The sequence below is a fragment of the Chionomys nivalis genome, chromosome 20 (genome assembly GCF_950005125.1).
Source record: "Chionomys nivalis chromosome 20, mChiNiv1.1, whole genome shotgun sequence".
NCBI lineage: Eukaryota > Metazoa > Chordata > Mammalia > Rodentia > Cricetidae > Chionomys > Chionomys nivalis.
In genome coordinates, this window is record NC_080105.1 from 53592868 (window position 1) to 53607207 (window position 14340).

Consider the following 14340-nt stretch of genomic DNA (forward strand, 5'->3'; position numbering starts at 1 on the left):
GATAGTATCGGTGGCATGCAATAGGGAATTCCAAAGGTTCTATCTTGTCTCCAGAATGCCACACAGCTCTGAAGACCAGTATCCCAGAGCTCACTAACCAGAAACGCCATTTAAACAACATAAACTTTTATAAGTTAAAAAGAAGTGTCTAAGAAAGAAGGAACATGCATGTCTAAATGGTATCTTGTAGAGAGGGCACATGGCAGATTAGAAATTATGTTTAAGACATCATGATGATGATGATGATGATGATGATAGTGATAGTGATGCTGATGATGAACTGGCTGCCACAAACACAGCTTCCTCATCTTCAGAAGCCAGAACACATGAGGAAGGAGCCCATGCCTTTCCCTTTATGAGGTCATGCTCTCAAACACAGCGGGTAGGATGATGTAGAGAAATCCCTCCTAAAAGGATGTTGGTTGCTAGGATACTGGTATTGGTAGCTGCAGGGCATGAAGCCCAGCAACAGAAATGGAGGAGCCAGGAATAGGGAAAGAAGATGGCTGTCCTGGGTTCGCTACCACAGCTCAGATACAATAAACTTAAACACAGATTGCACAACCAGAAAATATAACCAGAACTTCCTCCAGCAAGGACGCCTCCTAAAGGTGCCATAATAGTTCCAAACGGTGCAGCCAACTAGGGACCAAGTGCTTAAATAGATGAGCCTCTGCAGGACATGTCTTACTGAAGCCCCCACGGGCGGCAAGTTCAAGGCCCCTCTGGAAGAGCCAACAGGCTGGCTCAGGAGGCCCGCAAGTGAGACAGAGAGGCTCTGTAAGACGGCATAGGAGAGATGGAATTCACAACTTAAGATGGGGAAAAAAATGAATTGGCGTTCACTTCCAAGGAAAGCAAGAAAGAAAAGCAGAAATAATTGGCTAGAACATATAGAAATCCTGAGGATGGATAACGAGAACAAATGCTGGCTTCTGAAAATAATGAACAATCCCAAATATTGGCAACCATCATTACAGACCATGTAGCACAAAAATCTTTTAAATGTTTAACTGCAAGGAGAACACAAAACGTTAAAGCACAAGACAAGACCACGAGATCCAAGTACGAGTTTGTCAGACTTATACAAACTGAGGACTTTACAAATATTGTTCTAATTGTCTTGAAATAAACATTCAACTATCTTGCAAGCTTCTGTGGGAGCAAATCACAAAAGAATGTAAGTTCCATATAATACGATGTCTACCAAACTTCAAGGAAGATGTGGTCTGTTCTTAATGTCCACGAGTGGCAGTGACTGAGCTTTCGATATGGGATTTATACACATGAACGTTGCTAGTATTTGCGAATGATCTGGTGGCATTTCTTTGTAAATATAGTCTGTCCTAACAAATACCTGCTTTAGGATCTCAAGAACGGCTTGACTTGGGACATTCATAAACGTGATTCACTGTCACACAGACTTAAAGAGGAAAGCAGCAACTAAGAAAGGTGTTTTTTTCCATAAACCCTGGTAGAAATAACTGGCAGTACCCACTCCAAGCATATCCTGCGGAGCGTCACCTGCAGCAAGCACAGGGAGTAGCCACCACCACATCCTTGGCTCTGAGACACACCTCTCCTCCCCATCATCATCCTGGAGATTTAGTTCACAGATGCATCAAGAAAAATGTAATTTCCTGGGTGGTGGTGGCGCACACCTTTAATCCCAGCAGTCGGGAAGCAGAGGCAGGCAGACCTCTGTGAGTTCGAGGTCAGCCTGGTCTACAGAGTGAGTTCCAGACAGACTTCAAAGCTACATAGAAAAACCCTGTCTTGGAAAAAAAAAAAAGAAAAGAAAAATGAAAACTTTAGTTTATGAGAACTGAAAAAAATTTGTTTGAGGACAACATGGTTGTTAACCTGAAGAAGCCAAGCAAACTTGCCAGTCATCCGGACGGACGCAGGAGGAGAGTGATAGAACACGCCACTAACCAGAGCCTTTCCCTGGTCTCATCTGCAACCAAACAGGAGAAACCAAAGGAACTCTGCTGGGCAGACCATGACTTCAACTCGACAGCGTCTCCAAGAGCAGATCAGGAAGAGCTGGTAAAGCGCACGGCTCGTCCAGCCACTGTCATATCTGCACCTTGAAAACTTCTCACCAACATGCCAGCAGTGCTGCTCAGTTAATGCTTTCTTCAACATCAAAAAAAACATGAAATAGTACATGTCTTTCTCGGAAGGAAAATAATAGAGCCACACATGAAATCAGAGGACAAAATGGATAAGAGAACTTTACATGTCAATTTCAGGTACAATGCGACAAATTCTAAAATCAAGGAAGGGAAGGCAAAAAGGGCGAGTTTTTAACTGCAACTTTGTGTGTGTGTGCATGTGTATGCATGTATGTGTGTGCGCGCGCATGTGTATGTGCGTGTGGCACACACTAGCCCATATCCAAGCATTGAGATTATTATAAAACTATAAAATGTAAGTAGACCCGTAAGGAGGCGGGGCGAGGGAGCCTTTCTTTCTCTTCCTGTGTTACAGCATTCTGACTAAAAGCAGCCTGGGGAACAAGGGATTGATTTTTAACTTACAGTTCCACATCGCAATCTATCACTGAGGGAAGGAAGTCAGGGCAGGAACTCAGGCAGGAACCCGGAGCTAGGACCATGGAGGAATGTAGCCGCCGTTGCTCCCACGGGCTTGCTCAGCTACCTTTGATGAACAGCCTGGACCCACCTGCTAGAAAACAGCTCTCAGGCACGCAGCGGGTGGAAGGCTCTGGTGTCCTGGGTTTATGGCCGGAGCACTAAACACCTGACACAGATTTGGTACGTGCAGGTCCTCTCCCGAGCTTCTTACCCACACTGACTGTCTCACCTGGAGAATTCTTCGTGGACAGTAACAAACAAAACTCAGCTGGGCACAGAACAGGACCAAGCAACCTCTGGGCTGCACGCAACAGTCTGATATCTCCAGCTGATGAAGCCAGTTCTTGCTGTAAGAAACGGTGCCCACCTCCCACTTCCAACATTGCTCGAATGTCTGTAGAGCCGAGATTCCAGACAGCGCTACCTTGGTACTGAGGACCTTTCTAATTGCTGTCTCTCATGCTGAGAATGGCTGATGCAATAGAGGCTTGTCTTCACCCCTTAGGCAGAGGCAGAACTGTTTGATTTTTCCCAAAAGACTGAGTCAGGTAGCCACAGAGGAGAGGTGGGTGTTGTCACAAGCGCCCTTTAAGCGGGTAGTGTAGCGGACACAGAAGGACTTCTATTATCCCTTTTGCTTTCTCAGCCTTTCGAAGGTAAGGCATGGACATGAACCTGCCTGCGAGTTTATTTCCCTTTGAGAAAATACTAGGGACATTTCCAAAACAGAGCAAGAGGACGTGGTTTCCTTAGGTGGCTGAAAGCTCTGCATCCTGCCCTGCTGGCCAGACCACTAGGCTCCAAACCTCTGGCTGCACAAAACAGCCTCCCCAAGTCTTCCACAGTCGAGACTCAGTACTTTCCCGCCACATAACCCTTCCTGGGCCTCAGCATGCAGGCATATCTGCATGGGTCTTTGCAATCATGGCAGAAGTCTTGTTTCCCTCCTGAACTGTAGACATGTCTTCCTGCTGTAGGCCCATGGGGTCATCCCCACTGTTTCAAAACCCACATAGGCACCTGCGTGAGGCTTCTGCCTTGCTGGCTCCTTTGTTATGGGTATGGCCCCTCTGAGTCAGCCTCATGCAGGTCACCAAGCTGCCTAGTGTGTTCAGACCTGAACTGTTTGTCATCTGTTTTATCCTGTGCAGGTCAGGGACCAGTTATTCTTTACCACCATGGTGGCCCGGTTTTGATGGTTTAATTAGGACATGGGGAGAAACATAAAGAAAAGGTAAATGGGTGAGGGCTGCCGTTGCTGCTGGCGTAGGACCTGAGTACAGCTTATGCTTACGGAGCATCTCTGGGACAGACATCCAGGAGATGGCCAGGCAGCCACACTCTGCCCTCAGTCCATCTCAGTCCACAGCAGGTCCGAGACATACCTTAGAAACCACTGAGCATCGGATAGTAAGAGCCACTGGAAGGGAATACGGGAAGAAGATGCAGCATTGAGAACAGTTACTGAGGTCCATTGATGGGCTGGGGGACAGGGTGTGTTCGAGGGGTCCAAGGTCATGGAGCGGAATCCCTGTGCATAGGATGTGGTTTAGCTTAAGGTGCATTGGTTCTGCTTTTTACAGATAAAGAAAGTGAGGCACAGAAGAAATGTCATCTAGGTAAGGCTGCCTACGGGGTAAAAATCCCTGTGTTGGGAACTGATCGTGTATTTATAGCAGTATATTGAAAGAAACAACGTTTGCACATCTGGAGAAGTAGGAGAGCCTCTATATCAGAACACAAGCAGAGAACACAGTGCAATTGACGGTAGCAGGTCACGTCGGGTACTAAGCGACCGGTGACTTCTTTGGAGTCATACCATTAGGGGAACTCGGGCTTCTTTTATAATTGTCAACCTACCGTTGAATGTGCTCCTTCACCGTTACACTCTGATGAACCCTTTTAACAGGCTCTGGTTAAAAAATATGGCCGCAGTTCTGCAGGCGAAATGAGTCTAAATAGGAACTTAATCCACTTGACGCCGGTGAAAAATGGGACTATCATCTGTGATCTTTCATCCAACTCGCTACTTAACTCAAAGAATCAATTAAAATGTTTGTGAAAGATGGCCAAGTTAGCTGTGTTTGATCATTACAGAGTGGGGAGGGGGTTGGGGTTCTGATCCTCTGGGTACCGCCCCTCCCAGATGCGATCCATAGGCAGAGACGCTGAAGGGCAGAGAAGGACTCCTGGGCTCACAGGTCCCCGGAGGCCCAGGAAGTCCTGACTCAATTCCCATCACGGTGTGATAGTGTTGCCGTGTCCAGAGCTAACAGGAAGAATTCCAATGTTGCGATTTACAGCTTTGAAAAATGAGGGAGCCTGCCGCCTTTGTCATGACTCTCTGAAACATGGGATATTTAAAATTCACACCCCAGACTTAATGCAGAGATAGATCACACACTTTTATGGCTTGGCTGACGCAATGTGAGCCTTGTAATATCTCACAAGGTGTGTTTTATTTCTTCCAGTGTGAGTCACGTGAAGATTAAGACGCTGTATTATTGCCTCCAAACGGCCTGCTATTTCCTGGAAACAGTAATTTGCCAGACCTGTCCTTGTTGCTGGGCTAAGTCTAATGCCTTGAACAATCTCCATTCTCTAAGTGATGGGTTTGCACCAAGGAAGCAAGTGGTCTGGCCAGGTGGCTAAAATTGAGTGTCTCACTGCCACCTAGTGGCTACTTAAGGAATGACCACAGGAAAGCTAGCTGGTGGGTTCCACTTGCCTAATTGAGAAACAAGAATTTTATAGACTAAAAACTAGCATGTCTGGGGGCTGGAGAGATGGCTCAGAGGTTAAGAGCATTGCCTGCTCTTCCAAAGGTCCTGAGTTCAATTCCCAGCAACCACATGGTGGCTCACAACCATCTGTAATGGGGTCTGGCGCCCTCTTGAGGAAGAGACCTGGTCAGCTGTCCCCATCAACTTAGACCATGAAACCCAATATGGGCAAGTTCAACAGAACCATCATAGATGAGCTGCCCAAGCATGCTTCAGTATTGCCAAGACATAAATTTCAATTTCAAATTTCAGGAGTACAATACTGGGGTGAGATGGGGTGGATGGTCCCTGTCACAGGCATGCGCAGCATACTCTACCTGGCTGATATGTGCCCTGATGGACAACAAGCATTCCCAAGAACATGGGAAGGACTCAGCCCTCAGCTTATCAATCCCTCCCTCCGTGGACATGGACATAAATACACCTTCAAGTCAAGAATCATTGGAATTATTTTAAAAGCTTCTATAAGCAACTGCTCCCAGTGATGAACCATCTCTGTACTTTCTTGTCACAGACATCTACTTGGTCATCATTATGGTTCATGTGCACTCTATGAAATTTAATTTCTGAATCTATTTGCAGTTTTTAATTTTCTAGGTCATTAACATTCATGAGCGGACTCTCTTGGGTTAAAACATCTCCTAGAGATGAGTCTGTGTTTGCTGTAAGGGGCCCCTTTGTTCTGAGAACTTGGTCTTGGGACGTCTTGTGCCAATACTGGTCCTCTCAACAGGGAGTTTCTGGATATGGTTAACCAAGGTAAGTAGACCCACCCTAAATATGGGAGGCACCATTCTTTTTTTTTTTTTTTTTTTTTTTTTTTTTTTTTTTTTCGAGACAGGCTTTCTCTGTGGTTTTGGAGCCTGTCCTGGAACTAGCTCTTGTAGACCAGGCTGGTCTCGAACTCACAGAGATTCGCCTGCCTCTGCCTACCGAGTGCTGGGATTAAAGGCGTGCGCCACCACCGCCCGGCTGGGAGGCACCATTCTTGTGTAGGCTGGGGTCCTAGACTGATTGAAAACGGAATGAGTTGAGCATCAGGATTCATTCATCTCTCTGCTTCCTGGCTCTGCACACACTGAGACCAGATCCTCCAGACTCCTGAAGCCATCCCTTCTCCATAGCAGATTGTTTCTCTGGAGCTGTGAGCCAAAATAAACCCTCTCTTCCTGGTGTTGCTCTGGTCAAGTGTTTGGTTCCAGCAATAATAAAAGCAACTAATACAGATTTTAATGACCCAAAGAGATAAAATGTACTTAACCCTGAAAGCTCTTTATACTACAAAGCAACTATGATATTGGCAGGTGAAGACTTTTATAGCAGAAAACTTGGACCTCTTGTACAGGAAGCCTGTGTTCACCCTGTGTGGTTTTTCAACTTCACCTAAGCAGGTTCGCACTCAGCCAGGCTTTAGTTTTCCCTCAGAGAATACTACACTGCTCTTTCCAATGAGGGGGTCTTCTCCTGGTAATCCCTGCCTGATCAGTTAGTGTCCTAGGGCAGAGCAATGCCAGACACAAATTTTGCTTTCCTCTACAAAAGTCTTTAAATCGACGGTGTGAGAACCTGTCAGAATGCACATCTCGGGATTCTTCACTGAGGGTCCCTCTCTGCGCCTGTATAAATGGATGGAGCTGCAAGGGAGCCGTAGTCCACATGCCACAGGAGCATGAAAGCCGGAGAAACTTATTGAGCCAAGATGGGAACACGTAGGTAGGTAGGATGGTACAGAAACCACAGCAAAAATGCCTTTTTACTTTTTTATTAGCCTAAAGCAAGAGGCAAAAAGGCAACCCATGTAACATGCTCAGAGCCTCCAAAGGGTTTCCAGAGATGTGTCCTGTATTACCCGCCATCCCCTCAGGATGGCAATGGCTGCCCAGACCACACACTAGAACCATCTGAGCATCACCCTACACAGCCTTGACCCTGGACATGTCAGCGGCTCTTTCTCAACTCACTCTCCACTATCCTCTACTCTTGGAATCACCCAAGACTATCAGCCTTGTAGAAACACATATCAGCCTTTCCCTTCACACATAAAACTGTAATCACAGAGTGCAAAAACCAAATGCCTGGTGTGCAATCACCCATCATGTCACATGTGCTATCACGCGGAACTGCCATCCCCCCAGCACCTACAACATCCTAAGACTTCCAACTGTCCCTGCCATCGCTCCAGCCCAGGGCACACCGTATCCCCTTATTCAGAGGAGGTGGAGGCTGGGATGAGCTTGGGTTTGGCCTGCTGGGGAGGTGAGATATCGGGGATCTTTTCCCCGTGTTTGTACACGCTGACCGTGACATCGATCTTCTCGCCTCCGTATTTGTTCTTCACGTTGATGCTGTACTTGCCCGAGTCCTCGGCCGTCACCCCCTGAATGGTCAGGCTGACGTACTTGGACTGTTCCACCTTCACGGAGAAGTGCTCGCTTAGCTCAATGTCCTTGTCGTTCTTAAACCAGACCACTTCAGGGTCAGGGTTCCCAAACACTGTGCAGGTCAGGTTCAAGGTCTTTGGAGGGAAGACGGGGTGAAGAAAGACAGTTAGAAAAGGAGTGGGAGACAGGATGGGGGGCTATGATCAAGACGCACTGCACACATGTACGGAATTTTCCAGTACTAATCTAAAAAGGAATAAGAAGGCCATGTTCCTCTCTGAAGGTGGACGCTCAAGCATGCCTACTGGCACCTGTTGATCATTTATTATCAACCACCCTTCATAGACACAGGCTCCAAAGGGAGATGGGGACAGAGGAGCCCTGGGCTATGGAGGCGGGGCCTGAGGAAAACCTGTGAAAATGGTTCTACTGTTCCAAGTTCTAATCTGAGTGGAGGGAGGAGGCGCATAAACTTGGAAAATGGATTAGCGCTATTATCGTTCCACTGACCCTGTTTGTAAGCTCCTTTAGTGTGTTTGTTTTTATTCTTATTTCTGTGCATTCCTGCACGTCTGTGTATGGAGATGTACCTGTAAGCATAGCTGCTTGTGGAGGGCAGAATAAGGTGTCAGATCCCCTGGGAACTGAAGGTATCAGAAGTGGTGAGGCACCCAGCATGGATTCTGGGAGCTGAACCCCAACTTTCTCTCTAAGAGAAGTACTGACACTTCCTTTACATTTAGACTTAGGGGTCTGTCTCCCCAGTTCTTCTGGAAAGTCCAGAGAATATAGGGTCTACACCTCCAAACTCAGATGCTGCAACTCCACACTTGCCTGGGATCAGCCCCCTTGCAGCCTGTGACACGTAATTTCACAATTACGTCTTTTGTCACGTCACCGTCGCTCCATCTCAGGGGCTTTCATCCCATGCTTTCGCTGACTGCTAAAAGGAGGTCTATAAATTTTGCATTTAGGCCTAATAAAGCCCTTTCAAGTACTTATGTCCCTGTGACATTGAGTTAGAATCGTGCAGCAGAAGTGCCAATTAGATATCAATAACTCCACTGATGGGAGACAAATTAAAACTTCAATTATAGATTCCAGAGTGACCTTGGAAACTGGAGCAGGGTTTTTCTCTCCCTTTACTATTAAAGAAACTGTGACTGTTTGTCTTCAAAGTGGTAGCTCGCAGTTTCACCCCAGATGGGGGAGCTGGCCCACAACTTCCTTCAGAGAAGCCCCTGAGCCAGGTGATATCAGACCCTGTGGACCCCAAGGTTCCCTTTGTACCAAGTCCGTGAGTCACGCAACCTGCCTGGTGTTTGAGGACTCGCAACGCTGGCTTTGTCGTTGCTGTTGCTGCTGTTTTTCTTTTTCTCAGTACTGAGGGTGAAATCCAAAGACTTAAATACACTAATCAAACCCTCTACCACCGAGGTGCACCACAGTCATGACTGTCAAGCTATCCCACCTCTCTGTTTGCAGTTCTCCGGGGTTCAGGACAGGGATTGACAGCACAATGGGAGTTAGCTCTGAGTGCCCTGTAGGCTGCGTGGAGGATGATTCCAGCTCTCAGGCTCCCCTGTGTCCTCCCCCCAAGATGACAGCTGAGTTCTACCCTGCATCACCACACTCATCCCAGCCGTGTCCTCAACTGCCTGCTCTCACCTTGCCTTCCATTATGGTAACCACGTCAGGTAAGCCACCAATCACTTTGCCACGATCTATAATGAAAAAGAGCCAGGTTGAGGAGACACTGCCAGGGAGGCCTGAAGCTGACACCAAGTGATGCCAAGGTGGAAACAGGGCAGGGCGGGCATAACCTCAGCAGAGGACACACAGAAAGTTATGGTCTGGGTGGAGAAAGCTAGAGCAGGGGCCGTGGGCAAGGACTAGCTGGCTCTGGCTCTGTGCAGGTTGGGGGACAAGTGGTGCCAAGGAAATAGGAATGAGAGACAACTGAACCCGGGAGGTCACATCAAAGACAGCACCTAGAGCAACACCTCAGGGGGGAGAGAGTCATGGTATCTGGGTCACTTGGTAGCAGGGTGCACTCAACCTGGGGCCGGCAGGTTTGCCCTTCTGATCCACTAACTCAACCATGTGAAATGTGCACCTCCCCCACCCATCCTCACTAGCAGCCCACAAGTACTCACTCTTCTCTGCAAAGGCAGCTGCCCTGGAAACCAAAAGAGGGAGAGAGAAAGGTGTAAGAAAAGCTACCGACCAAGGTCCACCAAAGCACATGAGATGCTTGCTCGCAGCAAAAGCAAATAAAGAAGGAAGGGATGATACGTAGCGGTACAGGCATTCCCATTGGTCCCACAGCGAAACCCCAAGGATACCAAAATCTACGGATGTGCAAGTCCCCGAGATGAAAAAGCATTGTATTCACGTGCAGCATATAGTCATCCTCCCGGGTCTCATCAATCATCTCTAGTCATTGACGATATCCAGTGAATAGTGTGTGCAGAGTTATTACCTGGTTTTTACTTAGGGAATGACGACAAGAAATATGCCTGCAGGGATACGCTGCCCTTGCAATGTTTTTTGTTTGGTTTTTTTTTGTTTTGTTTTGTTTTTGTTTTTTAACTGTGGATGGATCTGAGGGTGCAGAACCTGTACCCAGGCAGAGGGATCGTGCTCTGGTCATTTGGAGTTGGGGAGCACGCTAAAACCAAAAGGAAGGTTAGCATGCAGACTCTCATGGTTTTGCACCAAATTCACCAGACTGCATTAGAGACTTTTAGGTGTTTGTGTGTCTGCGCCTGTGTGTGCTGGTTGGTACAGGTGTGTGTGTGTGTGTGTGTGTGTGTGTGTGTGTGTGTGTGTGGAGGCCAAAGGTTGATATCAAGTACCTTCCTCGGTTGTTTTCCACCATATTCATTTTTTGAGGCATGATCTCTCTCTCTCTCTCTCTCTCTCTCTCTCTCTCAATTTGGCTAGTCTGGCTGGCCAGGAACCCTAGGGATGCTCTTGTCTCTTCCTCCCAGTGGTTGGATTACAGGTGTGCCCTTCTGTACCCAGTTTCTTTTTTCAAACATGGGTTCTAAGACCCCACCTGACTGACTAAGCCATCTTCTGGACTCTTGGCATCTTGTTAAATTGTCAGTTTCTGATTTATCAGACTTGTCATACATACATCCTCTCACCAAAGGCACCCTAGAAAACTTAGTAGAAGCCAATGGCTGTCCTCCACTCTAACATCCTGAACCTCAGACACTCATTTGAAAACCTGAAGCATTCTTTAACAAGCTCTGCATCACATGTCACCCGGATTATGACAATTTGAGAAATCCATCACTTTAATGATTTAAAGTAATGCAGGGTTCGGCTGGCCCTAGGAAGTTAACACACAATGCATTTCTAGTGTAGGAAAATGGTTGCTTTGCTACAGATTGAGTTTCTTCCGTTGCTATTTTCATCCCAGGAAGAGAGCATTCTTAGAATCAGCAAGGCATTTTTGGATGACCCTGAATGTAGCCGGAATGAACCCAAGCGAGAGCCCCGCCCCCAATCGGAAACGATGCCAACAAGCTGTGGGTCTTACTTGAGCTGCTGGAACTCGGCAAAGGCTTCATCAAAAGCTGCAAGGAAACATTGCATAGTCAGTCATGGTCTCACGTGTTTAACCCTCATCAACGCAGATGCTCTACTAGTTAGCTGATGAGATGAAAACTGAGGGGCAATCAAACTAATAAATTGATTTTTCTTAAGTCATTTCCTCTAGGTGAAAGCCATGACGTCAGTGGATTACGTGATGCTCCCTTTTCTTTTCAGCGTCTGTGTGGGCTGTTCACAGGAATGCGATGAGCAACAGGGAACTCTCATACCTTGTCCCGAGAGGTCCAGTGAGCGTTGGTGGTTGTCTTTGCCGTCGAAAATCTCGAAAGTGTATTTCCCCTTGTCCTTCTCCGTGGGCTCGCAGATCTGCAACCATGCCATCTCCTCACTTCCCCCAATCCGCATGTGCTCACTGGATGAGATCTTAGCCTCTCTACAACACAACATGGGTGAGCTCAGTTAACCTCCAGATCTCGTGCTCACACCTGTGAGGGGACACTAGCATGTCTGAGTGTGCCGGGCCTGGTCTGCTCACTTACATCTGGCTGGGGACTGTTTACTCGCTTGCTCATGCCAATGGCATAGTAAGTTTTGGGTTTTTTTTTTCTGACTGTTTTAAACTTAAGTACATTAATAACTCAGGCCTGAAAACTCCTAAAGCCAAATGATTACAACTTAAAGGACTTCAGAATACTTGATTTAATGTGGTCATTCGTAAGAATATTAAGCATGGAACATATGACCTGATGCAGCGTTTCTGTGTCTAGGTGCATGTTCAAAATAGCTGAAAGCAGAAACATGGACACTTCGACACTCACATCTGCAGAAATATTAATCACAATGGGCAGTGTGGACAGCCACATGGGCCCTGACACGCAAATCGATAATTAAAGTGCGGCTTATCCACGGGATGGTATACTACCTATTATTTAAAAGAAGGGAACTGATACATGCTACAACATGCATGAATTCTAAGGACATTATGCTGTATTTAAAAAGCTGGTCATGAGAGGACAAGCATATGTCTATAATCTGAAGTCACCAGAGTTGCCACACTCAAGAACAGAGAGTAGACTGGAGCTAGCATACAGGGGGGACAGCATTCCATTGTACAAAATGAAGGCTTTGGAGATGGTGGCAGAGCTGGGTGCCCCCAGCATGGTTTCACTGCACCTTTACAGTGGATGAATAATAAATTTTATGGGTTCCCTGTCTTCTTACTCATGTCTAGTGAGAAAGCCACTGGTTGGAAGGTTGGATACTGTGAAGAATTGTTACTCAGCTTAATAAAGAAGCTAACTGGCCAATAGCTGAATAGAATAAAGTAGGCAGGAAAGCCAAACTGAGAATGTTGGGAAGGAGACAGACATAGACACAGAGGGAGCAGGAGATGAATGTGCCATGCTAATAAAGGTACCCCCACATGGTGGAGCATAAATAAGGAATATGGGTTAACTTAAAATAAAAGAGTTAGTTAGTAATAAGCCCAAGCTATTGGCAGAACATTTATAATTAATATAAGCCTCAGTATGTCTATTTGAGAGCAGCTGTGGGACAGAAAAACTCTGCCTACAATTGGACCTTGGACTCTAAACACTTGTCCCCATGTTGCTCTTCTCACTACCAGGAGAATGTGTTCTAAGCACTGTGGACACCTTCTGACTGTCCTTTTCTTTCTCCTTTGCCCAGACTCACTGCCCCATGGCCCACCCAGCCAAATCTTGGCACACTAACTGAGAAAAGGGTCACGGCCTGTGGTTTGCCAAGAGGACCACATTGAGCCACAAGCTGCTGCGGTCATGGACAGAAGCTCTCATACTCACTTGTGATACCAGCTGACCTTCATTTCCTCTGTGAAATACTTCATGAAGCACTGAAGTCTGATGCCCTCTGGGGTGCAGAGAACCTTCAGTGGTGAGGCAGAGGCTCCTGCAGATAACAATATATTAGATCAGCTCTCAGAGAAGTAGGCAGGACAGGCCCATGGCCCAACGGTAAGACGCACCCGTCCACAGTATTGGCACGTCACTCCTCAAGTTGATACTCATTCCTGTCATAACCACAGAGGCTCCTCCCTCCCATGTCACATGCTTTCATCTGAGACGTACACTTGCCCTGCCAGAGTACTGTGAAAAGCCCTTTTGCTTACGACCAAAGACACATGAAGCTTTTCAAAAGTAATCCACACCTGGCCCTTAGCACTTTGGCTTGCCTGAAAGAATCACTCTTGGTGACAATGGCTATGAAACCTGCTATGTTAATTGACCCAAGTCTGAAGAGCTCCTGAAACCCCATACAGGAGGGAGGAGGGCAAATCAGCAGAAGCCAAAGTCAGAGGACAAAGCCAGAACCTTCCTTCCTGGAGACACCTGCACCTCACTCCTCTCCACCCGAAATGGCACAGAGATGCCAGGGGGACTAGTCACATGGAGACTTCTGTGCTTGCTCTCCATCCACACCTAACTCCTCATAAAAGATGCCTGCGTCCACCTTGGTTGATAGAGTGTGCCCGGAGTTCCGGAAGCATCATGTGAGGTCTATCTGTTGCACTCATCGGTTCTCTATATGTGACCTGTCATTGGCAGGTGGCCCTCCAACACGTTATGAGATAGTTAATACAAACTAGCCCTGCAGAGTGTGAGAACAAAGCCATTTTTCAAGTGACTTGATTCACCTTACAAGCAGCTTGCACGCCCATGGGCTAGTGTTTGACTCACTGAAAGCCATTCCAAGGGAACCTTATTTTAAAATGTAGCCAGGTCCCTTTCACTAAATGAAAGCAAAAAGGTCTACCTCACAGGAGTGCTTGCAAAAGCATTATAGGTATGCATACAGTGGTTTTCTAGGGAATTCTGGGAAAGCATAGGACTTTGCAATTGAGGTAAAGGGGATATGGGTTCTGGTGAGTCCTGACTCAGCTAGCTGGTCATCTACCTGCCCACGCAGATTTTGGTTACGTGATCAGAAAATTTGACCTGGGTATTCTCCAGCTGATGTGTCTAATCTTTTGAC

The 14340-nt window shown here is 47.0% G+C and overlaps 1 protein-coding gene across 2 annotated transcripts in view; it reads right to left on the reverse strand.

The window, feature by feature from the left end:
• Positions 1 to 7048: 7048 nt before the first annotated feature.
• The window catches only part of Myom2 (myomesin 2), a 62103-nt gene continuing 54811 nt past the window's right edge, over positions 7049 to 14340 (reverse strand). For both annotated transcript variants that reach the window (XM_057752760.1, XM_057752761.1), the window contains exons 32-37: positions 13152 to 13257; positions 11598 to 11761; positions 11315 to 11351; positions 9921 to 9943; positions 9433 to 9488; positions 7049 to 7898 (exon numbers count right to left, since the gene is read on the reverse strand). In XM_057752760.1, coding sequence (XP_057608743.1) covers positions 7587 to 7898; positions 9433 to 9488; positions 9921 to 9943; positions 11315 to 11351; positions 11598 to 11761; positions 13152 to 13257 — 698 coding nt within the window. In that variant the 3' untranslated portion in view covers positions 7049 to 7586. The remainder of the gene's footprint in view (positions 7899 to 9432; positions 9489 to 9920; positions 9944 to 11314; positions 11352 to 11597; positions 11762 to 13151; positions 13258 to 14340) is intronic.